The sequence below is a fragment of the Cupressus sempervirens genome, chromosome 5, assembly GCF_028749045.1.
Source record: "Cupressus sempervirens isolate cs-2001-9-10 chromosome 5, ASM2874904v1, whole genome shotgun sequence".
In the NCBI taxonomy this organism is placed as follows: Eukaryota; Viridiplantae; Streptophyta; class Pinopsida; order Cupressales; family Cupressaceae; genus Cupressus; species Cupressus sempervirens.
This window is the reverse complement of record NC_143122.1, coordinates 426,940,365-426,968,223: the sequence shown is the minus strand read 5'-3', so window position 1 is coordinate 426,968,223 and position 27,859 is coordinate 426,940,365. Positions and strand designations below refer to the sequence as shown.

At 36.1% G+C, this 27,859-nt stretch overlaps 1 protein-coding gene across 3 annotated transcripts in view; it reads right to left on the bottom strand.

The window, feature by feature from the left end:
- The window catches only part of LOC149556613 (Pseudouridine synthase family protein), a 170,103-nt gene that overhangs the window by 13,827 nt on the left and 128,417 nt on the right, over positions 1–27,859 (bottom strand). Inside the window, exon 9 of one of the 3 annotated variants that reach the window (XM_089831008.1) lies at positions 23,373–23,642. The exons of the other annotated variants lie outside the window; for them this stretch is intronic. Coding sequence (XP_089687134.1) covers positions 23,637–23,642 — 6 coding nt within the window. The 3' untranslated portion in view covers positions 23,373–23,636. Of the gene's footprint in view, positions 1–23,372; positions 23,643–27,859 lie in introns of those variants that run through there. 3 annotated transcript variants of the gene reach the window in all.

Genomic DNA, 27,859 nt, shown 5'->3' with positions numbered 1-27,859 from the left:
CTGTACTTATTTCTTATAGCCTCTTTTGCCCTATCCATGGCCTCATTAAGGGACCCCATTGGGGTTTGTTCCCCATCTACCAAGCGGAGAACTCTAACCAAGGGCTTCACCACCTACAATTGAAAAATAGAAAACAATTATTAATCAGAGAGTACAGTTATAGATTTATAATGAAAGACTTGATTAATAAGTACAAAAAAAATCAAATTTTGAAGTTTCCAAGTTACATCCACAATTTTTGTAGCTTGATCAAAAAACTGGATGTCAAACACAATGTGTGCAACACTCTGCCTATCGACCTTCTTTGAATAACTTGATTGTAGCCATTTTGGACACACCAAAATTTGTCTCAAGGATTCATATGATGAAGAACACTTTGCAACATTTAAAAAATCATTGCAAATCTTGTGACTGCCGGTCTAAGCAACTCCTTCTCTTTAGTGTAGTCTCTCATCAAGCGAAGGACCTAAGGGTGATTGTAGATATATTTTGTTATCATCCTTGCTTCCTTTACAACCAGTTTCACTCAATCCAATTTCCCCATATCCTCCATAAGAAGGTCAATAACATGTGCTGCACAAGGAGACCAAAAGAGTGTGTTATGCTTTTCTTGTAAGATCCTACCCACTGCCACATATGTTGCTACATTGTCGGTTATGATTTGCACCACATTTTCAGCCCCACCCTCCATCACAACATTCTCTAGCATTCGAGCCAAAGTCTCAACCGTCTTTATCTTGTCCAAGGCATCCAAGGATTTAAGAAAGACTACTTGATCCTTGCAAGAAACTAAAAAGTTGATGATGGTATGGTTTCTTTCATCCGTCCATCAATCTAAAAGTAGGGTGCAGCCATACTGTTTCCATTCTAACCTTTTCTCTTCAACCACATCTTTACCCCTAGAAACAACATCTTTCGACAATCTACAAGCACAAAATAAAAAATGAGATTAACTTTAAGTACACAACTTTGATTAAGAAAAGTTACTTTCAACATAAACAAGTAAATTGTAAAACTGTAAAACTGTTAAAGTTTGAAACAAGTGAAGTACCTCTCACTCAAGGCTATAGGAGTAGGTGGCTTGTAGCCCTTTCCCACTACCATACAACCAATCACAAAATTCAAAAAATATGGACTTGTTGCAACATTGAAGGAGAGCTTGTTAAAAAACCAAAAATCAGCACATTGAATGTCAAGTTGCTCATGCACATCACGGTTCCATCTAGTACCCTCCAATGATGATTGTGCTCCAAGTGTGTTTCTATGCACAAAATAACCATCAATAGAAGAGTTTTATGGTCTACTAGAACCAACAGATGTGGAAGTTGAGCCTGAGGACCTGCCAAGGGTAGGTGTGTTCCATGCGCAGATCTGTGGGCAATGAAAAGAGCCCACTATCCTCTCAACTACTTCTTCTTCATCAAGGGTGACTAGGATACCTAGTCACATGACAAAACCCACATCATTTCATTATGAATCATGATAATTATTTAGCACAATCATTAGTCATAATTAGAAAATAATAAACGATTCTTAAAAGGAAACATACCTTGCAATTCGTAAATGGCTGCCCTCATAGCCAATTTTGCCCTTTCCCTTTTCAACTTCTTCTCTTCTTGGGCACTAAGCAAAGCAATCATCTCCCTTTTTATTTCCTCCATAGTTGCATCACAAATCCTTGTGTCACGCTTTTCTATACCGGCAAGGTGGTACTTCAAATGAGATATGCCTCCTCGGACTTGTTTTTCACATTTCATGCATATGACACTATTATACTTTGTTCCTTCAAAGGCATATTTCCATGCAAAGTCTCTAGCCCCTTTAGGGTGTGTGTCCATGAATCCAGATGGACATGCTACGAGACCATTGGGAGATGCTACAACTGACCCAAGTGTAGAGGAAGCCATATTTGCTGAAAAATCAGAGAATAAAACAAAAACTGTATTAGCCTTTAGGTTTTGAAATTATTGAGAAAAACTTGATTGTTTTTGGAAAAATTGCAAAAAGATGGTGTTAGGTCTTTGTCATTACACTCTAAAATGTATTAGAGAACATTATAAATGGTATTCCTAGAGTCTTAATTAAGTTAGATTCAAGATATGCAAGTATAGGAAGAAAAAAATAAGTTTAACTCAAAAGAACAAAAAATTGAGAAACTTACTTGTGGATCCAGATTTGCTTGGAAAGAGCTTCGAATCTGCTCCTATTCCATTGGAAATTGCTACAAATCAATACCAAACACTTAGGTGTTGCTCCAAAACCCTTCTCCTCCACCCAAGACACCAAACACAACAAACAAAACAATGAAATGTCATTTTTTTACCGCAAGTACTACTGGACACCGCCCGTGAGAAGACTGCAAGTTATCGCGAGAAATTGGCGATATATCGCTGACTTCTTGTGGTGATAAGTACAAATTTCCTGGCCCTCCAAAATGGCGATAAAAACTCAAATTTTCTCACCGCCTGAAACTTTTCGCGAGACGTTGACTTATCAGAGATAAAACAACGATATTTTAAACTATGGTTTTCATCAATCTTCTTTCTTTCTCATAGTGGCCTTTTCTTCTTGTTAGGGATTTCAACATTTCTAGAATTTGATGATAAGAGTTCATGTTCTTCTAAACAATTCTTTCTCTGATTCTCAATTGTAGGCTTTTCATCTAATTTTGTAGTTGGTTCCTTGTTTGATTCTTCAATGTTTTTAGAGAGGTTATATGCAATATCTTCTTCATATTTAACATCACTATTGATTTCAATAGTTCTTTGTCCAATGTAAACTCTATAACCTTTGGAGGATTCACTATACCCAACAAATATACTTTTCTTCCCAGAGGGTTCTGGTTTGGACCTCTTTTCTTTAAGGACGTGTATATATACAGGACAGCCAAAGATTTTCAAGTGACTTAAATTTGGATTGTTTCCCGTAAAGGCTTCTTGAGGAGTTATATTTTCTAAGATTGAATGAGGACATCTATTTTGGATATATACTATTGTATTTGAAGTTTTAGCCTAGAAGCTGTGAAGATTTTGATCATGCATGATGGCTTTAGCGGATTCACTGATAGTTATGTTTTTCCTTTCTACCACTCCATTCTGTTGTGGATTATAAGGTACTGTAATTCCAACAAAAATGCAGAATTCTGTAAAGTTCTCATAAATGCATTCACCCCCATTGTCAGATCTTAGAGTCTTGATTTTCTTCCAAGTTTGATTTTCTACTAAACCTTTAAATTCTTTAAATTTCATCAATACTTCATTTGATTCTTTAAGCTTTAGAAAATAAATCCAAGTTTTCCTAGAGTAGTCATCAACAAAAATCACATAATACATTAATCCCCCTAAAGAGGGTATTGACATTGGACCACACAAAACAGTGTGGATGAGTTCTAATACAACTTTTGATTTATGTTCACTATGAGGAAAAGATCCTTTTGAGTTCTATCCTAAGGTGCAACCTTCACAAGTTCCAATATATTCGGATTTTAGATGAGGTAATTCTGTCACAATTTTCTCTATAGAGGGTAGGGCATGAAAATGGAGGTGTCCTAACCTTCTATGCCAAATTTCATTAATTTGTGAAACTTCATGATTTAGGGCTTGATTTTAAACATTACAGAGCTTATATAAACTTCCATCTCTAAATCTTATAGAGATTGCATTTTTAATGTTAGAATATTTAAGCTAGGATATTACTTTGTCTTCCTAAGAGGTGACACGATATCCTCGGTCTGCTATGCCCAAGATGAGACCAGATTTCTTTTGATGCCTGGTGCAAATTAAACATCTTTTAATTGCAAGGTAACTCTGGTTCTTAATTTAATTGAGTAGGACCCAATTCCTTTCACTGGATAAGTGGAGTCATCACCTATTGTGACCTCTTCTGTTGAGTGTTCTTCAAAAGTTTCAAACTGATATCTAAATTCAGTTGTGTCTAGATGCTCCGCTATCAATTATCCAAGCACGCTTGTTTGAGTTTAGTTCGCTTAACAAGGCTAGGAAGAATAGTGGATTTTCTGCTTCCTTGACTTCAGCTGTAGAGGCTTGAACTTTCTTTCTCTCTGGGAAGAACCAGTGAGTGTGTCCAACTTGTTGCATTTACAGCATTGAATTTTAGACTGGTCTCTGTTTTTGTAGTTTTGATTATTGTTCTTGCCTATTTTTCGCTTGAAAATTCTTTTCTTTCCTTTATTGTTTGTGTTTGTATTTAGGGCTTGAATTTCTCCCTCTTTATTTCAACTTACCTCTCTAGTAATTAGCCTTGATTCTTCTTGAGTGCAGTCATTCTTTAGCTAATCAAATTTTGGTAGTGTGGGTCATACACTGATACTTTGAATAATAGAGTCCCAAATAGTTGGTAAACCTTTATGGGCTATTAATGACAACTCTAGATCATCTACCTTATTTCCAATGGTTGAAAGTTTATCTTTCAATTCTGAAATTCTCAAGAAATAAGATGTAATAGATTCTCCTTCATTCATCTTGATATGTAGAAGTTGCTTTAAGGTGAGCAATTTGCATGTATTGTTGAATGGTCATGAACATATCATATCCAGTTGTTAATTTTGATATAGTTGGAAGAATATGATCCTTAACATCGATAATAATTTTCATGACCTTATTATTATGTCTTTTCCATATTGTTCAATCTGGATCATTATCCGGCATTGATTTCTTTTCTTCTACATACAAATCTAGTTCAAATTCTCCAAGTATTGTCATAATTCGAATACTCCAAGAAAAAAAAATTTGATGCTCCTTCAAGTCTGTCCTCGAATCTTACATGGTTCACCATGACTGCACTTTTCGAATGAATGTAAGTCTGAAATTTAAATTGAATTTCACTATCTTTTATTTTATCTCTATCATTTAGGCTCGGATATAATGTAAAGGAATGTAAGATCAAAGATAGAGATGGACTTATTTCACATTTAGTTTGTTCTTCAGATAATAATGAATTCTTCTTGGAATTGTAGATTTATGATTTCCCTTTAACTGATATATTGTAACATACCATCTTCATTAAACCGAAAATAAAGAACATATTCTTAAACTATAACCAAATATCATAACAGAATGACATAAGTAGCTTGGAAACAATAAATGGAAACTACATTAAATAATGACTACATCCATTTCATATGAAAACAACTGAATTAACTTCCACAATTGAATTCTATGATTTCAATTGAGCTAACTACATAGACATCTATTCATTTCAAAGTAAAGAAAAAGGTACATGCAAGTAAAAGATTTAGAACTCCTACATGAATTGAAATAATTGTCAACAAGTTGTGCAAGCCTCGACATCTGCTGAAGATGAGACGCATTGACATAGGCTTAACCACCCAACCATGGACCTTAACATATCCCTACACAATCTCTTACGAGAAAGGCCCTCCCTACCTCGAGTTAGGCTTGGGTCACCATAGTCCTGCCATCCTGAGCATACTGGTGTTAGAGTGTTGGCTAAGAAGTAGGCAAGGTTGAGGAATTCCTTCATCAACCTTCCCTCTGTTAGCTAGTACTCCTGACCTCTACTGATCATTTTGTGGCAAGCATGCCTCTAATCTACCTTGGCCAAGGATTTAGATGGGCATTAATCAGCCCGATCACCAAGGCTCGACTTAACAATTGATTATATCTTGGACAACCATTAGCTTTCTTGGTCTTAATCATTTTCTTTTTTATTATGTTTATTTAATAAAAAGACACTGATTAATAGCTTTATTTCTTGCAGTATATCTTTCCCCTTCACCCAATTGTTCTTGGTTCTACCGGCCTTGGGTGCATCCTAGGAGACTATTGGTATGTATCTACTTACATGGATATCAGACATAATACTTCAGGCTGTTATAGCCAATCATTTATAATGAAAGACTTATTATGCATTATCATTTACTGAAAACTTCTTCCTCACAGAATTATAATAGTTCCAATTCCCACGAGTAGATACCTAATATGCATGGATGTGAACTTGTCATTTATAAAGAAAGTGCAGGATTGTATGCATCTCAAATGTAAAATTGAGTATGTGAACATGATACTATGTCCAATACATAGAATAGAGCGGATCGGTTGCTTCTCAGATATACATTTGAGGATATGAACATGATATTTTGTTAACTAAGAAAAAAGAGCATTACCAATGCTTCTCAAATATGATATCGAGCATGTTACATGATACTGTGACTTTCGTAGTCACAATAGCAAGAAAAAACGACATAGCAAAGAAATGAGAGTGGCATGTGAAATAGTCATGACCTTAGAATGATTACAAATGCAATCGTTGTGGCGATCCCACTGTGCATTCTATGATTTTGGCCTGTTTGGTTCGGTACTGCAGAGTGATCTACTGTTATGCTCCAAGTGACAAGTGAAGGGGTGTGAGTATACCATCCTTTTGAGAAGAAGAGAGGCAAAGCGGAGTGAGAAAAGATCATATAATAACCAAGAATCCTTCAATAGCAGAGAGAAATATAGTCTCTCGCTCAGTTACAAGAAAGGAGCTTAGTAAAAATTTCAAGACTTCCAATATAAATTTTAAAAGGCAGGTGCCAATAGGAAAGGTGGCAACACTCACCGCTTGGAGTCATATTTAAACATAAAGATTATATTTTATAATGATTTAAGTTATTATGTTTTTACATATATTTATATATGTATATATATGAATACAACGTCACTAGCTTATTGAATTCTATATATATATATATATATATATGTAAAATTCATAATGTCGATCACTTCTACAAACTCAAATAAGGAGAAGTAATGGTTCTTTTCGTGATATTAAGTGTTTAATATTCTTTTAGCCTTTATCAAAGTTGACTAAATAGCTCATGACTTGTCTAAGGTATACTCCATTGCCTAGTCGATAAATCCTTCATCAAGGTAGTTTAGAGCCCATACCTAGTGATTTGACGATGGACTAAATTGGTGACCCATTCCTTGAATCCTGTTTAGCAATGCTTCCCCCCCTTTATCTGCTCTTACAACCAAAATGCATATTCCACAATAATAACATGTTCCTCCATATACATTAAGATATCAAGAAATAAAATAACTCATAATTGTCACAGCGACTAACCACCACTAACCTTTATCTTAAAATCTAAGCTTTTGTTTTCAGTTGAAATAACAATCATCAATTAACAAGTCATATATACATGAAATAATAGTTATTAACTAACAAGTCATTTATACATGAATCAAAATAGTTAATCATAACTTCCTTTTCACAAGATTGTGATATCCAAGAGTTTCTAACTAAACCTTACAACAGTTATAATATTATTTTTTTAAAGTTCAAAAATTTGGGATGTAACATACCCTCCCGCTTGTGTTTCACCATCCTCTATGAACTTTACCAAAGAAAAAAGGAATTCTACATAAGTAAACAGGCATAGTCTTTTTTTACCAAATAGTCACAAAAATTTATGCTCTGATCCTAGAGAAAAGATGGGGAAATTTCTGGAAGATCTCATCATAATCTTCCCAGGTGGCATTTTCCTAATTATACTAGTTCTGCTGAACCTTGCACTGGGTTATGTCTTGATTTCGTAAGCAAAGCTTACACACCTCAAGTATTTTGAGCGGCTCTATTTCCTCCACCCCTGGGTCTCGTAGCCGTCAAGGATTCCAATTCCATGATGAGTGATATATTTCTTAAGATATGATACATGGAATACATCATGCATCTTGGAAAGGGCTAAAGGCAGTGCGATCCTATAGGCCACCGGGGTTACAACTTCTAACACCTGAAAGGGTCCCACGTATCTTGGGGCCAGTTTGATATTCTTCCTGAACCTAATAGTACTCTATTGTGGTTTTACCTTTAATAGAATCTTTTCTCCCACTGAGAATTCTCGAGGTATTATTTTAGCATATGCATAATTCTTTTGTCTATCATTTGTCTCTTTTAACCTCTGGCGGATTTGAACTACCTATTCCTCCATCTCTCAAAGCATCTCTAGGCCAATGATAATTCTGTCCTCAATTTGGTTCCAACTCACAGGAGTTCTGTATTTAGGACCATATAGAGCCTCAAAGGGTGCCATTTTGATAGTGGATTGATAAGAATTATTATAAGAAAATTCTACCAAGGGAAGATACATTTCCCATTGGTATTGTCGATCCATACAATACACTCTTAAGAGATCTTCCAAAACTTGATTTACTCTCTCTGCCTAACCATTGGTTTCTAAGTTGTAAGCGGAACTAATATTTAGCTTGGTTCCCAAAGCTGAAAATAGAGTTTGTCAAAATATGGATGTTACCCTAGCATCCTTGTCGGATATAATCTTTTTTGGAATTCCATTAAGTCTAAAAATTTCTCGAACAAACTTGTGAGGAATCTCAGGTGCCCCATTTGTTAAGTTACCTCGTATGAAGTAAGCCACTTTGGTTAACCTGTCTACCACTCTTAAGATGGTATTGAGTTTGTTTCAGGTCATGGACAACCCCTAAATGAAATCCATGGTAATTACCTGCCACTTCCACTCGAGAACCTTATTTGGGTATAGTAGGCCTATTGGGTAGCGGTGTTTCGCCTTGACTCTTTGACACTCAAAGCATCCAGCTACATGGTTATTTCTCTTTTCATTCCCTTCCAAATATACAAGGGTTTTATATCTGCCAACATTTTGGTCATGCTAGGATGTCCAGAATAAGGAGTTGTGTGGAATTCTTCTAAAATCATCCTTCGAACTTCTGGGACCTTTGGTACATACATCCTTCCTATGTATCTTAACAATCCATCCTCTTCTAACTGATAATCTTTATACCAGGAATCTTGAGGGTATCATGAAGTGCTTGGCTAACCTCATTATAAAAAGTGTTTCTAGTTAGGTGTTGCATTACTTGCTCCCTAAGTCCGATAGTTATGGCTACCATTGCTGACACATGCCTTTTCCGACTTAAAGCATTTGCTACCTTTTTCCTTGCCCTTAATATAGCTGATCTCAAAATCATAATCTACTAGAAATTCTAACCAGCTCCTTCATCGTGCGTTGAGGTTAGGCTAAGTGTTAGTGAATAGATTGTCCTCCAAAGAAATATATACAAATTACCTCCAAAATGCCTAGATAGGAAGACTAAATCAACACTAATAGTTGGGTCACTTCGCTATTGAAGAGCATAAGCACCCTCTGAATTTATCCGGGTACAACTCCCTGTATATAATTTACAATGAATCAACTACACTATAATTGATGATGCTTTTAACCTGTAAGCAAGAAAGGTTTACAAACATCTATCCATTAACACGACATAGATGCGGAAAGACTAAGTGACTAAAAGAAAATAAATAGTAAACAACACAAAGTTCATTTATTCAAATACCACATTACAGAATGAACATAGCGAGAAAGAAGAATGATCTTTTCCAAAAACACGAACAACTGAAGCACAAAGTCCAAAATATAACTATGATAATAATCATATATACCAAACTACATTTGGGGGTAACCAAGATAATGCAAAGATCAACATTGATCACGAATTTAATACACAAATTCAAAGTTTTGATGCACTAAAATACTCCTCTGAACACAACAAAACAAAACAAACTTTGTTGTTTGATACCACAAAAACCACTATCTAGAAAAATGTCTCCTTTCTCTCCCTGTATTCATAGTCCCTTATTTTGTTGTCACTCAAAGTCTCCCTAGCAAAATTTAGCAAAACTAGAACCCTTCTCTTCCCAAAAAGAATACAATAAATAGATTGAACTGACCATTATTCGGTTATCATAACTGAATCTTGAAATCACAAGGCTCTTGATGGCTTTCTAACTTTCGTGGCTTCTCTTTCAAATCTTTCTCACTTTAACATAATGTTCCTTTGAGTATGTACTCCTTGATGGTTATAAGTGTAATCTTATAATATTACACTTGACATGTGGTTTATAAAGAAATATACATTTTATTAAGTATGCACGTCTCTTTTTTTTTGATATGGATAACCACTCACTCTTCCATATTAGAGCTTTTTGCCATGTAGACCACTACTGCATCCCATCTGTCGGCACCCGAGAGTCTCCTCTGAAATTATGCAGTTGTCTGAAGCTGTGACTTCATCACATTCCTTTCATTATAGATGATTGAGAAGAAGGATTGAAGTTATTGGAAGCATCATTATTCTGCATCAGGTGGACTTGGGCTCTGATGCGTCGTCAAAAAATGTTTGTCTTTATCAAACTTGGATGGGTGGGTATGTGTGTTGATTGACATTTCGATGCAACTCTTCTTCACCATTCAACGATGTCATTTTGACATCCCCAAGGTATGTCACGCGCTCGGGCATTCCACCAAACAGTTCATGTACACGATCGAGGCTTTCAACAAAGGAGGACTAGTGAAACTCAATCCCTGTCCCTTTATCGTTTGCCATCAAATGTGGGCCTTCAAGCTTCTTCGATGAAGCAATGCCATGGTGTACGTACTCCCATGTGGCATTCATATTTTGCACTATATGAATGGGCTTGCACTATTCTCTTCACCTTCTTATTAGCATAGGGTGAGGTCCGGTTTTGGATCTTAGTAGACAATTGGGATCATTTAGTCATATTTCTCCATCTTCAAATTGCAGCACTAAACATCCTTTGTGCTCTGACATACTGATTGGCAACGAAAAGCCTTTCATACTAAAACTTTCTTCACTGTTGTAGACATTTTCTAAAACAACCAGTATACATTTGATTGTTTGCTCTTCTACTTGCGAAGTGAATGCACGCGAGTACTTGATTCTCCTTGTGTGTGATCCCAACGAGCTTCTAAAACATCTAAATGCAAATATGGACACCTCATTTAACCAATCATCTAACCACACAAAAGCTTGCTATCCTCCTATCGGGTGGGAATGCCGAACACCTACCATTGATCTTCTAACAGTTAACATATGGCTTCATTCCAAACCTGCGGGTACTCAAAGACATTTTAACAAATAGTTCACATGACCCCTTTCAATGTTAACGTACGATAGTCGGTGGATGCATTTCATGGGCCACGCAGGTTTTATAGTCTTGCCTTTATTACTCACCTCTGTAGTGTGGGTTGGTTTTGAAGGATTTCACGTGAGGAACGTTGTGCCTTTCTTCATCACGTTCTTGCTAAGGGATGCTCGATACTAAGAACCCAAGATTCGACCCGAAGTTGACTATGAGTGCGACATCGGGTGTTCATTTGGCAACAAACTCACTTGGCCATTCGATGAAATAGGTTTGGGATTTCGAATTCTGATCATCACATTAGAAGGTTGGCTTGATAGGCATTACATTTTACATCCTTCATCATGGGTATCAAACAAGACCATTTCATCAACGTTCACTGGGAACCGCCCTGCATAAGATGTGCTGGAAATCCTCATAACATAGATAAACTCGAGCTGTGATTGGCCTTACTCAAGCTTGTTTCTATCTGACATTAAGTGTTCTTTGTGAATCTGCGACTTGCCTCATAAGTGCTAGACATTATCAAATCTGAAACGAGGGGCATCTATCATGACATCGTACACATACAAAGAGACTTGAGAGCCTTCTGGTTCATGATGCTCTACTTCAAAGACGACCCCTATATCATTTCTTATATGGTGTCATGCATATGTTTGTCATTTTCATATTGATATTTTGCGAACCCACACTATCTGATGGACACATCACCCATATTACAATATGGAGGCCTGAAGATCTTTTTTGCAATAAGATTCAAATTGCCAATACCAACAACCCTGGGATCACATCATTTGCATTCATTGTCGGAGGCCTCCTTGAACTTTTCATGTATTGAGTAGAATATGATTTGAAACTTCATATTTGGATTTGAATTCTCATGCCTTTGGTAACTTTGAATTGAAACTAGAACTTCGGCTTCAGATTGCGATCCTAATAACCTTGAGCCATTGAAGCTGACTTGGTGCCTCTAAATTCTAAATTTTGAGCCCTTTCAACTCGAATTGTAGATCTTTGAACCTTTGCATTTATTGACAACAATCTGAACCTGCAATATTGAACTTGCTGAACCTAGCCTCCTTGAACTTTTCATGTATTGAGTAGAATATGATTTGGAACTTCACATTTGGATTTGAATTCTCATGCCTTTGGTAACTTTGAATTGAAACTAGAACTTCGGCTTTAGATTGCGATCTTAATAACCTTGAGGCATTGAAGCTGACTTGGTGCCTTTGAATTCTAAATTTTGAGCCCTTTGAACTCGAATTGTAGATCTTTGAACCTTTGCATTTATTGACAACAATCTGAACCTGCAATATTGAACTTGCTGAACCTCGAACCAAGATGGCTCAGAATAAACCATTCAAACTTGCTTCAACAAAATTGAACCACTTCAAACCACTTTGAACTTAGTTCAAAGAGGTTCGAAACCTAAAACTGAAACTTTAAATACTCGGGTCTATATGGGTACCAACAGGGGCCTCTAACTATGGGATTGTTTTGACTCAAAAAAACAAAGAACTCCTGCAATCTTTGGTGAAAGACGAGTGCCTTATCCATTGGGCAAATAGAGTCAGAAAGAAGAAGAATAGGAAGTTGCTTGCAAAGAGGGCGGAGGGGAGCAGGGCAAAGCCAACCAGGAAAACACTAAACTACCAGCAAGCGCGAAGCTTGCGAATTATTCAAACCAACACTACGCACACCAAAAGAATATTTACAAAATATATACAAAGGTAGGGAGAGAGCCTACCACAAGAATTAGAAGAAAGAAAAAATCATGTGAATCCATTTACCGGCTAGGAGAAGTAGGAGCCTTTGCGCAACAGCAATTCAAGTCTCAATGGAGCAACTCCACACCATTTCCTACTAAAAACTTCTTCAATGCCAAACCTCAAGCTAAAGGCACATATAAATATGTTGATCAAGCACTTCTTCCCGAGCAGCCATAACTCATCGTAGCACTCTTTTTCCCCTAAGAATTGATCTTCAACATTCATCCGGCCAGGTTTCACTTCAAACTGAAAAATAATGAAATGGAGAAACCTCCTCATGAAAAGATGCACAATATTCGGAAATGCTGTCACGAAGACTTAGCCTTTGCTTATGGCATTTGATATCACGATCAACTTGTAGGCAAAGAGACGCCTCATCCAACATAGGGTCAATTTTCAAGTATATGTTCTCCTCATCCCTTTCAAGAATCAAACTGTCATCAAGCATGCAATGTATTCTGTCTTTTCTCTTTCCCAAAGTGTCATCACTTCCACAATCCAAATCAGCAAAGCCACACATAGAAGAATGAAAAGAAAAAGTTATCAATGAGTGTTTCATTTTCAATTCGATTTGAATGAATACCTATCACCTATCATTATGGAAGAGATGATCTGGTTTGAGTGATGATAGAAATTCATGTATGATTTCTTCTTCTTCATTAAGAAGAGTATCCTTCAGCATCCCGGCCGAGTCATCAATGGGTTGAAAGTCAGCTTCGTACCCTCTTTTCTCAAAATGAATTCCATTGTGAGAAGCTTCAGCCAAAGGCATCTTTACCTCATCACAAACATCACCTTATTTTCAGATTGACAAGGTTCTTCAATGGGATGACCACCGATTGCACAACTGGACAGATTACTTTCAGCCTTCTCATTAAAAACAAAAGATTCAAATTCTAGTAACATGTCATTGGCAGTTTTTTCACAAATAGGAACTTTCACAGCAAGATGACCATCATTAATTTCAAATTCCAAGCTTTCTAAAACTGGAAAAACAAAAGATTTAGGAGCACCTTTATCGATGTTTCCCTCAGTGCCATCATGATCAGCAAGGACTACATAGTTGCGAGAGGTGAAGTGAGATGATGCCATCGGAGGTTCTTCCTCTTTGACTGTCAACCCCTCTTTACTGCTGCCATGGTTCTCACTCTCAGCTTGAGTGTTCTCATTTACCCATGTCTGGTTTTCTTGTGGCTAAGTTATGACTTTTTGGATTTCTTGCTTACTCATGACAAGGTGATTGAGATAAATGGATGAAACTGAGATAACCGGGGCTTCTTCTTCATCAACTTTCAACTCTTCATTTAGTTGTGATACCCTTTTCTAATATACTTGCAACACTTTGCTCTTTTCTTCTAACTCTTTCAACTTGTGAAATCTGACATAAAGGCTTCTCCAAATAGCCAAGACTTCGCGTCATCTTCCAAGCTTATATTATTTCTGACCACTGAGGAAATGCTTTCTTTATAGCTGACCACAAATTCGTGCAACACTTTATCCTCCATCAAATAAAGTTCCATGAGAGTGGGATTTGGCCTTCTCATGACTTTCTTGTTCGGCATGGTCTTTATATAGAGCCGTCAATCTCCTACACACAAAGATAATCATTAAACTAAGGAAGTAATTATAGACATTGATTTTCATTTCCGGATCCCCACTAGAGTCACCAAAAATTTGTTAGTGGACAGATTGTCCTCCAAAGAAATATATACAAATCAACTCCAAAATGCCTAGATAGGAAGACTAAATCAACACTAACAGTTGGGTCACTTCGCTATTGAAGAGCATAACCGCCCTCTGAATTTATCCGAGTACAGCTCCCCGTATATAATTTACAATAAATGAACTATACTGCAATTGATGATGCTTTTCACCTGAAAGCAAGAAAGGTTTACAAACATCAATCCGTAAACACGACATAGACACAGAAAGACTAACTGACTGAAAGAAAATAAACAATAAATAACACAAAGTTCATTTACTCAAATACTGCATTACAGAATGAACATAGTGAGAAAGAAGAATGGTCTTTTCCAAAAACACGAACAACTAAAGCATAAAGTCCAAAATATAACTGTGACAGTAATCATTGTACCAAATTGCATTCGGAGGTAACCAAGATAATGCAAAGATCAACATTGATCACGAATTTAATACACAAACTCAAAGTTTGGATGCACCAAAATACTCCTCTAAACACAACAAAACAAAACAAACTTTTCTGTTTGATAAGCACAAAAACCACTATCTAGAAAAATATTTTCCTTCTCGACCTGTATTTACAGTCCCTTATTTTTTTGTCACTCAAAGTCTCTCCAACAAAATTTAGCAAAATTGGAACCCTTCTCTTCCCAAAAAGAATACAATAAATAGACTAAACCAACCATTATTCGGTTATCATAACTGAATCTTGAAATCACAAGGCTCTTGACGGCTTTCTAACTTTCATGGCTTCTCTTTCAAATCCCTCTTACTTTAACATAATGTTCCTTTGAGTATGTCCTCCTTGACGGTTATAAGTGTAATCTTATAATATTACACTTGACATGTGGTTTATAAAGAAATATACATTTTATTAAGTATGCACGTCTCATTTTTTTTGATATGGATAACCACTCACTCTTCCATATTAGAGCTTTTTGCCACGTAGACCACTATTGCATCCCATCTGTCGGTACCTGAGAGTCCCCTCTGAAATTATGCAGTTGTCTGAAGCCATGACTTCATCACATTCCCTTCATTATCGATGATTGTGAAGAAGGATTGAAGTTACTGGAAGCATCATTATTCTGCATCATCAAAAAATGTTTCTCTTTATCAAACTTGGACGGGTGAGTATGTGTGTTGATTGACATTTCGATGCAACTCTTCTTCATCATTCAACGATGTCATTTTGACATCCCCACGGTATGTCGCGCTCGGGCATTCCACCAAACAGTTCGTGTACATGGTCAAGGCTTTCAACAAAGGAGGATTGGTGAAACTCGATCCCTATCCCTTTATCGTTTGCCATCAAATGTGGGCCTTCAAGCTTCCTCAACGAAGCAATGTAATGGAGTATGTACTCACATGTGGCATGCGTATTTTGGACTATATGAATGGGCGTGCACTATTCTCTTCACCTTCCTATCGGCACAGGGTGAGGTTTGGTTTTGGAGCTTAGTAGACACTTAATTTGGATCGCCTTGTCATATTTCTCCGTCTTCAAATTACAGCACTAAAAATCCTTTGTGGTCTTGCATACTGATTGGCATCGAAAAACCTTTCATACTAAAACTTTATTCACTGTTGTAGACATTTTGTCAAACAACCAGTATACATTTGATTGTTTGCACTTCTACTTGAGAAGTGAATGCGCAGGAGTATTTGATTCTCCTTGTGTGTGATCCATGCAAGCTTCTAAAACATTCGAATGCAAATATGAACACCTCATTTAACCAATCATCTAACCACACAAGAGCCTGCTATCCTCCTATCGGGTGGGAATGCCAAACACCTACCATTGATCTTCTAACAGTTAACATACGGCTTCATTCCAAACCTGCGGGTACTCAAAGACATTTAACAAACAGTTCACATGACTCCTTTCAATGTTAACCTACGATAGTCGATGGATGCATTTCATAGGCCACACGGGTTTTATGGTCTTGCCATTATTACTCACCTCTGTAGTGTGGGTTGGTTTTGAAGGATTTCACGTGAGGAACATTGTGCCTTTCTTCATCACATTCTTGCTAAGGGATACTCGATATCGAGAACCAAAGATTCAACCCGAAGTTGACTATGAGTGCGACATTGGGTGTTCATGTTGGCAACAGACTCACTTGGTCATTTGATCAAATAGTTTTGGGATTTCGATTTCTAATCATCACATTAGAAGGTTGGCTTGATAGGCATTACATTTTACATCCTTCATCATGAGTATCAAACAAGACCATTTCCTCAACGTTCACCGGGAACCACCCTGCATACGATGTGCTGGAAATCCTCATAACATAGATAAACTCGAGCTGTGATTGGCCTTACTCAAGCTTGTTTCTATCTGACATTGAGTGTTCTTTGTGAATCTGCAGCTTGCCTCATAGTGCTAGACATTATCAAATCTGAAACGAGGGACATTATCATGACATCGTTCACATACAAAGAGACTTGAGAGCCTTCTGGTTCATGATGCTCTACTTCAAAGCTGACCCTTGCATCATTTCTTATATGGCTGTCATGCATATGTTTGGCATTTTCATATTGATATTTTGCGAACCCACACTATCTGATGGACACATCACCCATATTACAATATGGAGGCTTGAAGATCCTTTTTGCATTAAGATTCAAGGTGCCAATACCAACAACCCTAGGATCACATCATTTGCATTCATTGTTGAGGGCCTCCTTGAACTTTCATGTATTGAGTAGAATATGATTTGGAACTTCACATTCAGATTTGAATTCTCATGCCTTTGGTAACTTTGAATAGAAACTAGAACTTTGGCTTCAGATTGCGATCTTAATAACCTTGTGGCATTGAAGCTGACTTGGTGCCTCTGAATTCTAAATTTTGAGCCCTTTGAACTCGAATTGTAGATCTTTGAACCTTTGCATTTATTGACAACAATCTAAACCTGCAATATTGAACTTGCTGAACCTCGAACCAAGATGGCTCAGAATAAACCATTCAAACTTGCTTCAACAAAATTGAACCACTTTGAACTTAGTTCAAAGAGGTTCGAAACCTAAAACTGAAACTTTAAATACCTAGGTCTATATGGGTACCAATATTGAGTAAATATATATTTCAGTCCATAGTGATTTGATTGGAGCTCGAAGGGTTTTCCTATCCAATAGTGCATCCACATCTGAAGGGCATGAACAATGGCAGCTAACTCTAAGTCATGCGAAGCATAATTTTGTTCATAATTTTTCAGCTTCCTAGATTCATAGGCAATAACTTGATCTTCCTACATCAATACACCTCCTAACCCTTCTCTTGATGCATCAATTATAGCCACAAATTGACCTTGGGGATCAGGTACTCTAAGTATCAGGGCGGTAGTTAACTTCTTCAAGTATTGAAAAGTTGCTTGACACTTCTCAGACCAAATGAACTTCCTCCCTTTTCTTTGAAGAAAGGTGATAGGGTAAGCTATCCTAGAGAAATCTCTAACAAATTTCCTATAAAATCCTATTAAACCCATGAGACTCCTGACTTCTATCACATTCCTAGGTACAGGCCAATCTCTGATTGGCTTGATCTTAGTGGGGGTCTACGGCTATTCCTTGAGCTGATATAATGTGCCCCAAATACTAGATCTCTTTTTTGATAGAATGAACATTTTGATAGTTTTCTATACAGTTTATGTTTTTGTAACCTCTACAAATCTATTTCTAAGTGCTCTTGATGTTCCTCATTTTGTGAGTATATGAGAATGTTATCTATGAACACCAACACAAATTTGTTCAAAAAATCTCGGAAAATGTTGGTCATAAGGTTCATAAAGGTTGTTGGAGCATTGGTTAATTTGAATGGTAGTATAGTAAATTCATAGTCTCTATATCTAATTCTAAAAGCAGTCTTCTGAATGTCCTCATCCTTAATGCGGAGCTGATAATATCCAAACCTCGGTTCGATTTTAGAAAATATAGTTGCACCTCTCATTTGGTCAAATAAGTCATCAATCCTAGGAAGCAGATATCTATTCTTAATAGTAACCTTGTTAAGCATCCTATAGTCTATACACAATCTCATGGTCCCATCCTTCTTCCAGACAGATAGCATCGGAGCTCCCCAAGGTGAAACACTGGGTTAGATGAGTTTCTTATCCAATAAATCTTGTAGTTGCACTTGTAGTTCCATTAATTCGGTAGTGATCATTTGATAAGGTGCTCTAGATATAGGTTCTAGCCCAAGTACCAAATCTATGGTGAAATCAAATGCTCTAGACAGGAGTAGTCCAGCGAGTTCTTCTAGAAACACGTCTTGAAACTTCTTGTAGAATGAATACTTCTCCCCAAAGGATTTTCCCAGTTCTTTTCTAATTTCTCCATCTTCAAAGATATATTCATCCTTGTAAGTAGTATCTATAGGTTCTTTCAAATCTTCAATTTTTACCGTGAAGATCTCGAATCCCTTTCTACTACATCTTTTAAGTTGCATGGCCAATATCTGACATGGTTTCATCTTATAGGTTTTTCTTAGTCATCCAAACATTCTACTATTTTGGCAAGACAATCAACCTTAGCCTTATGTTCACTAAGCTAATTTATACCCAAGATGATGTCATAGGACCCAAGAGGTGCTACATACAGATTCAGCTCTATTGAAAATTTTGGAAAGTCAACCTGGGCATCAAATAGGAATTGCTCTACCTTAGCTCTTATCTGGTTTGCAAACTCAACAGTCCATGGGTTTTCCATAAAACTAGTTCTTCTAGGGAATATACTCAATAACTTTAGGGATATAAAAGATTATGTCACCCCTGTATCGATTAATATAGAAATAGAGTTTCTGTAGATCTTATGCAGAGTTTCTATTCGGCTCAGTTGTTATTCAGCTTGTCGATTGTCCAGTGCTGCATGAATCCTCCACTGGTAGACAATTTGTTGTGGTGGTAATGGGGACAGAGTGGCTGATCGTTGGTTGACTTGTTGGGACACTTGTTGGCATGATGATCCCTACCACAAGTGTAACATCCTAATGGGGGTCTTTTCTTCTCATTTCTTTTATTGCCTCCATTGGATAAACCCTTTAATTCTTTGCCACCATTCCCTCTAGGCTCTGGTTTATTTGACTTGAAATTTTTAAAATGCCTTTTATGAGGCTCTAAATCTGACCCTTTTGTGCTCTAGTTGGTTTTCCTCTTGTTATCCCGAATAGAGTCATCCCTTTTTATTTTATGTTCCTGGCGAACAGCTACCTTGAGGGCTTCCTCCATGGTTCAAGGAGTGAGGACATCCACTACTCCCCCGATCCTATTATTCAATCCCATAATAAACTTTCTAACCTTCAAATTCTTATCTTGCTGATATGGGGGTACATACTTCAACAACCGAGTGAACATTTTCCAATACTTGTGTACCGATATATCCCCTTGTTTAAGGTTCTGGAAGTCTAGCAGTTTCTGGTCATAGAAAGTCTGGGGTAACCATTGGTTCTTGAAGATGCATACGAACTTGTCCTAGCTAACCTCAATTGTCTTAATGTTGAGTTCGATCTTGGTGTTTCCCCACCAAGTAGTTGCTTCACCTGAAAGATGGTATATTCCCCATATTGCTTTTAAAGTTTTGGAAAAACTCCTGATTTCAAAGTATTGTTCTATCTTAGTTAACTAGGCTTCCACATCCCCTCCAGATTCATAGCCCAAGAACCTAGGTGGTTTGATCTTTTTAATATTAGAGGGCAAGTTGCTAACTATGTCAAGTTTCTTCTATTTCTTAGTTTGCGTAAGTGAGACTTGAGCACTCTTTTCACTGTGGTCAGAATTTTCATGTTCAATTCTAGGTGGAGGCAAGGATTGCATCTCCTCTTGACTTCGCCCTATCTAGTTTGTCAATTCGTTCATTTTCCTTTCCATGTTTTCCAACTTCACTTGCATGTCTTGCAAAATTTGAAACAACATATTCGAGGGAATCTATGGATTGTCTTCATTAGTTCGTTAACTACAGGAGATCCGTTGCTAGTATTTTAAATGCCCCTGAAATGTAAATGAGTTTCTTAAATTAATTTCATGTTCATACTTTATAAGTTTGTTTTCAAAGAATGTGCAAGATCGGTGAGATATTACCAATTTCTCATTTATTGAATTCACCAATTTTCCAGGTACATTCGTAACAAATTTTATTAACAAAAATCTCCTCTTCTAAAGATACTACAAAGGAAATACAAAAAATAATTTAATGATCAACTATTCTATTTCTGGGTCTTTCATTCATTGTCAATTCTGTGCTTATCCTGCACTATCCAAGTTTTGCTAAAGATCCTGAGAGGATCAGTCTGTCGGGCATTCCAAGCCTTGATAAGTTTGTCCCTTAGTATTGCCTTCCTAGCAAGAGTCCATCTAACCCTTTCCTTCTTCATTCGTTGCAAGGCCTGAGCTAGGGTTTCATCATCCTAGGGTTTGGAGCGTTAATTTTGTAACTTGCTATCATATTGGTTTGATAAGAGATCAATTTGATCTGATATAGCATGATAAGAATAGGACAAATTCTTTGCATTGTTCCCTTTATAAGATCGGGGCCTATCCTTAGGTTTTGGTTTAGGACTAATCTAAACTGCACTATTTATGTTTGTAATTGAACTTAATTATTCTTGGAAAATCGCCAACTTCTAGAGGTTAGGCAAATAAATTTGGAAGAGACATGTCCTTTCTAAGGACATGTCCCTTGATTCCTATACTTATAGAGGGTAAGATGAAGTCTAAGAGCACACAAGAACAAAGACAAGTCTGCTCCTTAGTCATTACTACCCACATACAAATTGCAGAATTAAAAGACAGAATTCTGAATTACATTTCTAATTCAATTAAATGCAATACTTTGAAGTTATTCTCAGCAAATCACAAGGAGAAGAAGAAGATCAAATCTAGTCTATATTCAGTCATAGAAATTGCAGAAACTTTACATGGAGCAATAGGAGTAATCATGATTCGGCAAGTTCTTTATCAAATAAGAGAATATGGGATGTCGGGTTTTCTTGTGAGGAGTCTTCCAGATCTACATTCTGCTAAATTTAAATTTGTATTTTCAATTTTCCTATTTTGTTAATTAATGAGCCCTAGGTTCAGAGTTGAACCCAACGCTCTGATACCATATATAAAATACCATTTTTACTAAACTGAAAATAAAGAACATATTCTAAAACTATAACCAAATATCATAACAGAATTACATTAGTTTGGAAACAATACATGGAAACTACATTATATGACGACTACATCCATTTCATATGAAAACAACTAAATTAACTTCCACAACTGAATTCTATGATTTCAATTGAGCTAACTACATATAAATCTATTCATTTCAAAGTAAAGAAAATAAAGATACATGCAAGTAAAAGTTTTAGAACTCCTACATGAATTGAAATAACTGTCGACAAGTTGTGCAAGCCTCGGCATCTACTAAAGAGGAGAAACATTGACATGGGCTTAACCTTCCAACAACAAATATTAACATATCCCCACACAATCTCTTACGAGAAAGGCCCTCCTACCTTGGGTTAGGCTTGGGTCACCATACTCCTGCCATCCTGAGCATACTGTTGTTAGTGTCGGCAAAGCAGCAAACAAGGCTAACGAATTCCTTCATCAACCTTCCCTTTTTCAGCTAGCACTCCTGACCTCTAGTGATAATTTTGTGGCAAGCATGCCTCTAATCTACCTTGGCCAAGGATTTAGATGGGCATTAATCAGCTTGATCACCAACGCTCGACTTGACAACTGATTATATCTTGGACAACCATTAGCTTTCTTGGTCTTAAGCATTTTCTTTCTTATTATGTTCATATAATAAAAAGACACTGATTAATAGCTTTATTTATTGCTGTATATCTTTCCTCTTCACCCAATTGTTCTTGGCTCTAACGGCCTTGGGTGTATCCTAGGAGACTGTTGGTATGTATATAGTTACATGGATATTAAAAAGAATACTTCAGGCTGTTATAGCCAATCATTTACAATGAAAGACTTATTATGCATTATCATTTACTGAAAACTTCTTCCTCACGAAATTATAACAATTCCAATTCCCACAAGCAAATACCCGATATGCATGGATGTGAACTTGTCATTTATAAAGAAAGTGCAAGACCGTATGCATCTAAGATGTAAAATTGAGTATGTGAACATGATACTATGTCAAATATATAGAATAGAGCGGATCGGTTGCTTCTCAAATATACATTCGAGGATATGAACATGATATTTCGTAAACTATAAAAAAGAGAGTAGAACCAATACTCCTCAAATATGATATCGAGCATGTAACATGATACTGTGACCTTCATAACTGTCACGATAGCAAGAAAAACGACATAGCAAAGAAATGAGAGCAGCATGTGAAATATTCATGACCTAAGAATGATTACAAATGCAGTCGCTGTGGCAATCCCACTATGCACTCTATGATTTTGGCCTATTTGGTTCGGTACTGCAAAGTGATCTGCTATTATGCTCCAAGTCACGAGCGAAGGGGTGTGAGTATACCAGCCTTTTGAGAAGAAGAAAGGCAGAGTGGAGTGAGAAAAGATCATATAATAATCAAGAATCCTTCGACCGTGGAGAGAAATATAGTCTCTCACTCAGTTACAAGAAAGAAGCTTAGTAGCAGTTTCAAGACTTCCATTATAATTTTTAAAAGGCACGTGCCAATAGGAAACATGTCAACGCTCACCGCTTGGAGTCGTATTTAAATATAAAGATTATATTTTATCATGATTTAAGTTATTATGTTTGTACATATATTTATATATGTATGTATATGAATACAACATCACAAGCTTATTGAATTCTATCTATATTGTACCTACATATATACATATATCTATATACGTGTCTATTTTTTGAGAGTATGCATAGCTATCATTATATTCTCTCTAGACACACACACACACACATATATATAGGTGCAATTCTTAGATATTATCAGAGTATCATGGTGGCATCATCTATATATATAATGTTGGTCACTTCCACAAACTCAAATAAGGAAAGGTAATAGTTCTTTTCGTGATATTATGTGTTTAATATTCTTTTTGCCTTTATCAAAGTTGACCAAATGGCTCATGACTTGTCCAAGGTATACTTCGTTGCCTAATCGATAAATCCTTCATCAAGGTAGTTTAGAACCCGTAGCTGGTAATCTGATGATGGACTAATTTGGTGATCTATTCCTTCAATCCCGTTTAGCAATGCTTCCCAACTTCATCTACTCCTGCAACCAAATTGCATATTCCACAATAATAACATGTTCCTCCATATACATTAAGATATCAAGAAATAAAATAACTGATAACTGTCACAATGGCTCTAACCATCATTAACCTTTATCTTAAAATATAAGCATTCATTTTCAGTTGAAATAACAATCATCAATTAACAAGTCATTTATACATGAAATAACAATTATTAACTGACAAGTCATTTATACATGAAATAACAGTTATTAACTAACAAGTCATGTATACATGAATCAAAACGGTTAATCATAACTTCCTTTTCACAAGATCATGATATCCAAGAGTTTCTAACTAACTCTTACAACAGCTATAATATTATTTTTTTAAAGATAAAAATTTGGGATGTAACATACATACATATATATATATATATATATATATGCAACTAAAAATTCTAATTCAGAATATTCAGAATAATGTTATATTTGCTGAGGAAGATGATCGTTGTATATATGAGTGCATATCACAACGTTAAAAAGAAAATTGCCAATGTGATTGATGTCCTCTCTACTTGATATATATATATATATATATATATATATATATGTTTGTGTTAAGGGTCATGACTACGTAAGGACATGACCCTTACATGGCATGAGCCACATAGGGTCATGACCTTACGGAGTCATGCCCAATAGTAGTTTGTTAACACTAATCAATATTACTATGATCTGCATAACAAATGCATGCCTTAAATCAACGGCAATCTAGGAATAGCAAAGTCTCGATCACTATACATATATCACTAATGTGACCTTCAGTGACTTTGCAGTATGGTGCCTGATTGGGCATGATTAAATATAATAAACAGACAAGTCTGAGAGGAGATATAGTAAATCAGTTAAATCATTGATGTATGATAAAGCACAAACTCTCAATGTAACATAATATGATTTGCTTACAGTCATACATACTGCTTTACAGTGATTCACTAAGAGCATCAATCTGACTGAAGCTTTAACTCTAATAAGACTGTAATTATTTTGCTACTGCAACCAAGATTATTATTCTCCTTGATGAAGATCAGACACTTATTTCTCATGACACTAATCATATATCGGCATGGATTAAATTGCCCAACTTGAGGAAAAGTTTTACACCTGGCCGACAACTTAATAAATCTTATTTCTAATAATATTGTCAACCCCAAAAAATTTGAACCCAAATGATACTTGCAAGTACAAGAGACGTCAGAATTGCAAGCTGAACAAAATATTTCTGTTCTGAAAATGTTAACCCTTTTATGTCCCAAAGGCTAGCAGGCTCGATGCTCTAATACCACTATAATAACTCGAATGGATATTCTACCAATTTTTCTCATACACAGATTTCAGCACATAATAGATAACTCGTGTAAAACACACCAGTAATATAAACCAGCAAATAAACCGATAATGCCCATTAAAATACATCAAATACATTATTGTATTATACATCAGCAATACAATAACCAAATATCAAAATCCAAAATCTTAAATACAGCTATGTAGTCAGATTGGAGAGAAACTATAAATGCACTTGTAAGCTCATATGTGAATTCTAATGTGAATCCACCGTAAATGATGAATCTGGGCTACGTCCAATCCACCAAAGAAGAACCTGAGGGTTTGCATCCTCGGATCCTAAATAGAAGTTGAAGCTTCCTTATGTTTTCCAAAGAGAAACTAGAAAATCAATCTCAAATTTAGGCATGCCCAAAATAAGTCTCCTTCCTTTTTTTAATGCATCAAGCTATGACTTTTCAATTTCCAGTTCTCTATCTTTCATCGTCGTCTTCTTTTGTCACCTTATAACCCCCTTTATAATATTATATTGAGCCATTTTATAAATTTGTTTTAAACTCTAATAAGCCAAATTTAATATTATGTGAGTTTAACTTTGGAATTCCTAATGTCCCAAAAGGGGGCATTACATCAATAGGCACTGAGCATGTTTGACACATTTCATGAGCATGGCCCAACTTACCCTCCACATGTTTCCAAGCAGTCACAAGGGTTTCATCACATGGTTGATGACATGGTTACATTACAGCCATTGTCTAAAGCCATCTCAGTACATCTGGATGTAGAGGCTGAGGAGGAAGTTCCTTATAATGTCTTAGTTTTTTCATAGCTAGATTTGATTGGACGTTCCAGAGGCCTGTGGCCGAGTTTGCATGCCCTGCATATTTAGATATCCAAACATTGGGAGCCTGTTCTAGAAAGATGCGTCCAAATTTACCCTGCAGCAAGGTGGTTTTCTATTGTTGAATCTGAAAATATTCAAGACAAAAATAATATTTTGTGTGAACATTTATGGAGTTGGGAGGATAAGTTTACCCTCATGCTGAAGCCTTAGCATCTTGCCTTTTGTCCAACTGCTGAAGCTTTTGACAAGACCCTATTTTGGGTTGGACTCCCTAAACTTCCATTATATTTCTATTTGATTCTTTCTTTGAGGCAATAGGAAACTCTTTATGAAGTTTGTTTTTTTATGCTGGATGAAGGATCTTCCAATCTCCTTCATTCTACCTTTGCTCGTATTTTGGGGGGAATGGATGTATCTGAGGTACTTCCTACAAAAATTTCAATCAAAACTTCAGAAGGTTGCTAGGTACAGCCCCTAGACTACAAAGGAGCTCCCCTCAGGTGTAGAAGATGCTTTCAAACAAGGGCATAAGGTTATACAATGTGTCAAAATAAGAGTGCATTATACGGTAGAGGAGGATGGGAAGCAAAAGAGTTTTTCTCAAGTTGTTTATGGGGAATTGGTGCATCAGCCTACAGAATCTTCGCCTCGGGACAAGCAACCAATAAAGAATAGTGTTGATACTAGTTTGGTTGGGTGTGAAAGGGAGCAGTTGCTGGACACTGGAGCTATTACTCCGGAGGGAAGGGAGAAATGTGGACCATTGGAGTCTCATGGTAAGGAGGATTCGATGTTAGTGGATGGTCTGTTCCAGCAAATGGATTCTTGTTCAGCAGATCAGACGAGAAACTGCAAGGTTAAATCTTTGGACTGGCAGAATGAAGCTGCCAAGCTTGAGGAGGGTCAGTGCATTGTGAAAGGGAAAAATGAGAGAAAAGTGAAGAATGACTCTATGGTCCTCCATTCTCAAATCAAGGGAGGAGCTAATTTAAACATCAGTTTTGCTTGTAAAGTTTGGAATGATTTTAGTGGATAATGGATCCCTTTGTCATTCTCTCTATTCAGAATGATGGTATCTCTGATAATTACCACCTTTTGTCCAGACGAAATTGTTCCTAGATTTATAATTTATAATAAAATGCAACTTTTACCAACCAATAGTTTATATATCTTATTAACTATTAATAAATTAAATATTTAATATACTAATAAAATTAATTTCATTAATACTTATATAATTACATATAAATATTAAATATTAATATTATATTATGAATAATTATTATAATATTATAAGGATTATACATATTTCAGTATATTAGAGCTCCCTATTGAACCAATTCAAACCTTGAATCATAGATTTGATAGCTTGACCCGTGGATTTAGTTATTATTAATGTTATAATTTTGTCGGATAAATTATATTATATATATATGAGATATATAAATAATATATGGCAAATATTATATATGAAATAATTAACTTAAGTGTGTGTGGGTGTGGGTGTGTATCTTGTTATATTACTATTATAATATATTGAGGGTATATTGTACTTGTTTTATAACTATAACTAATGTAAGTTAATATATTAAAGAGACATGTCTCTTCAAGAGACATGCCTCTTTGATATCATATATATTCACTCGTATAATAACTTGGAAAACACATAAAATATCCACAAGTGCTATTACAAGTTACAGAATAGTTTAATTGATCCTATTTCACTAACATGGTATTAGAGCAAGTCTTGCCTGCTAGCTTGTTGCAGAGAAATTTATTGAGCCCAAATATTATTTAGTTTGATAAAGGGTGCAGATACTTATTGAATTTATTTTCATTGCTGTGAATATCATTTGGCTTCCTTCATCTCTCTATGGGAAATAAATTCTTAGAAAACTTCAATAATGTTTCGCAATTGAAATAAAATCATATAAGAGAGTGAATATTAACATTCTGCACCTATTTCCTTAGCACCATCAGTTATATTAATATTGGTGTGAGAATTCTTGTGACCAACTTATTTCACTGTCAAACTAGTTTCAGGTTCTTGAAGGTTCTGAATTGT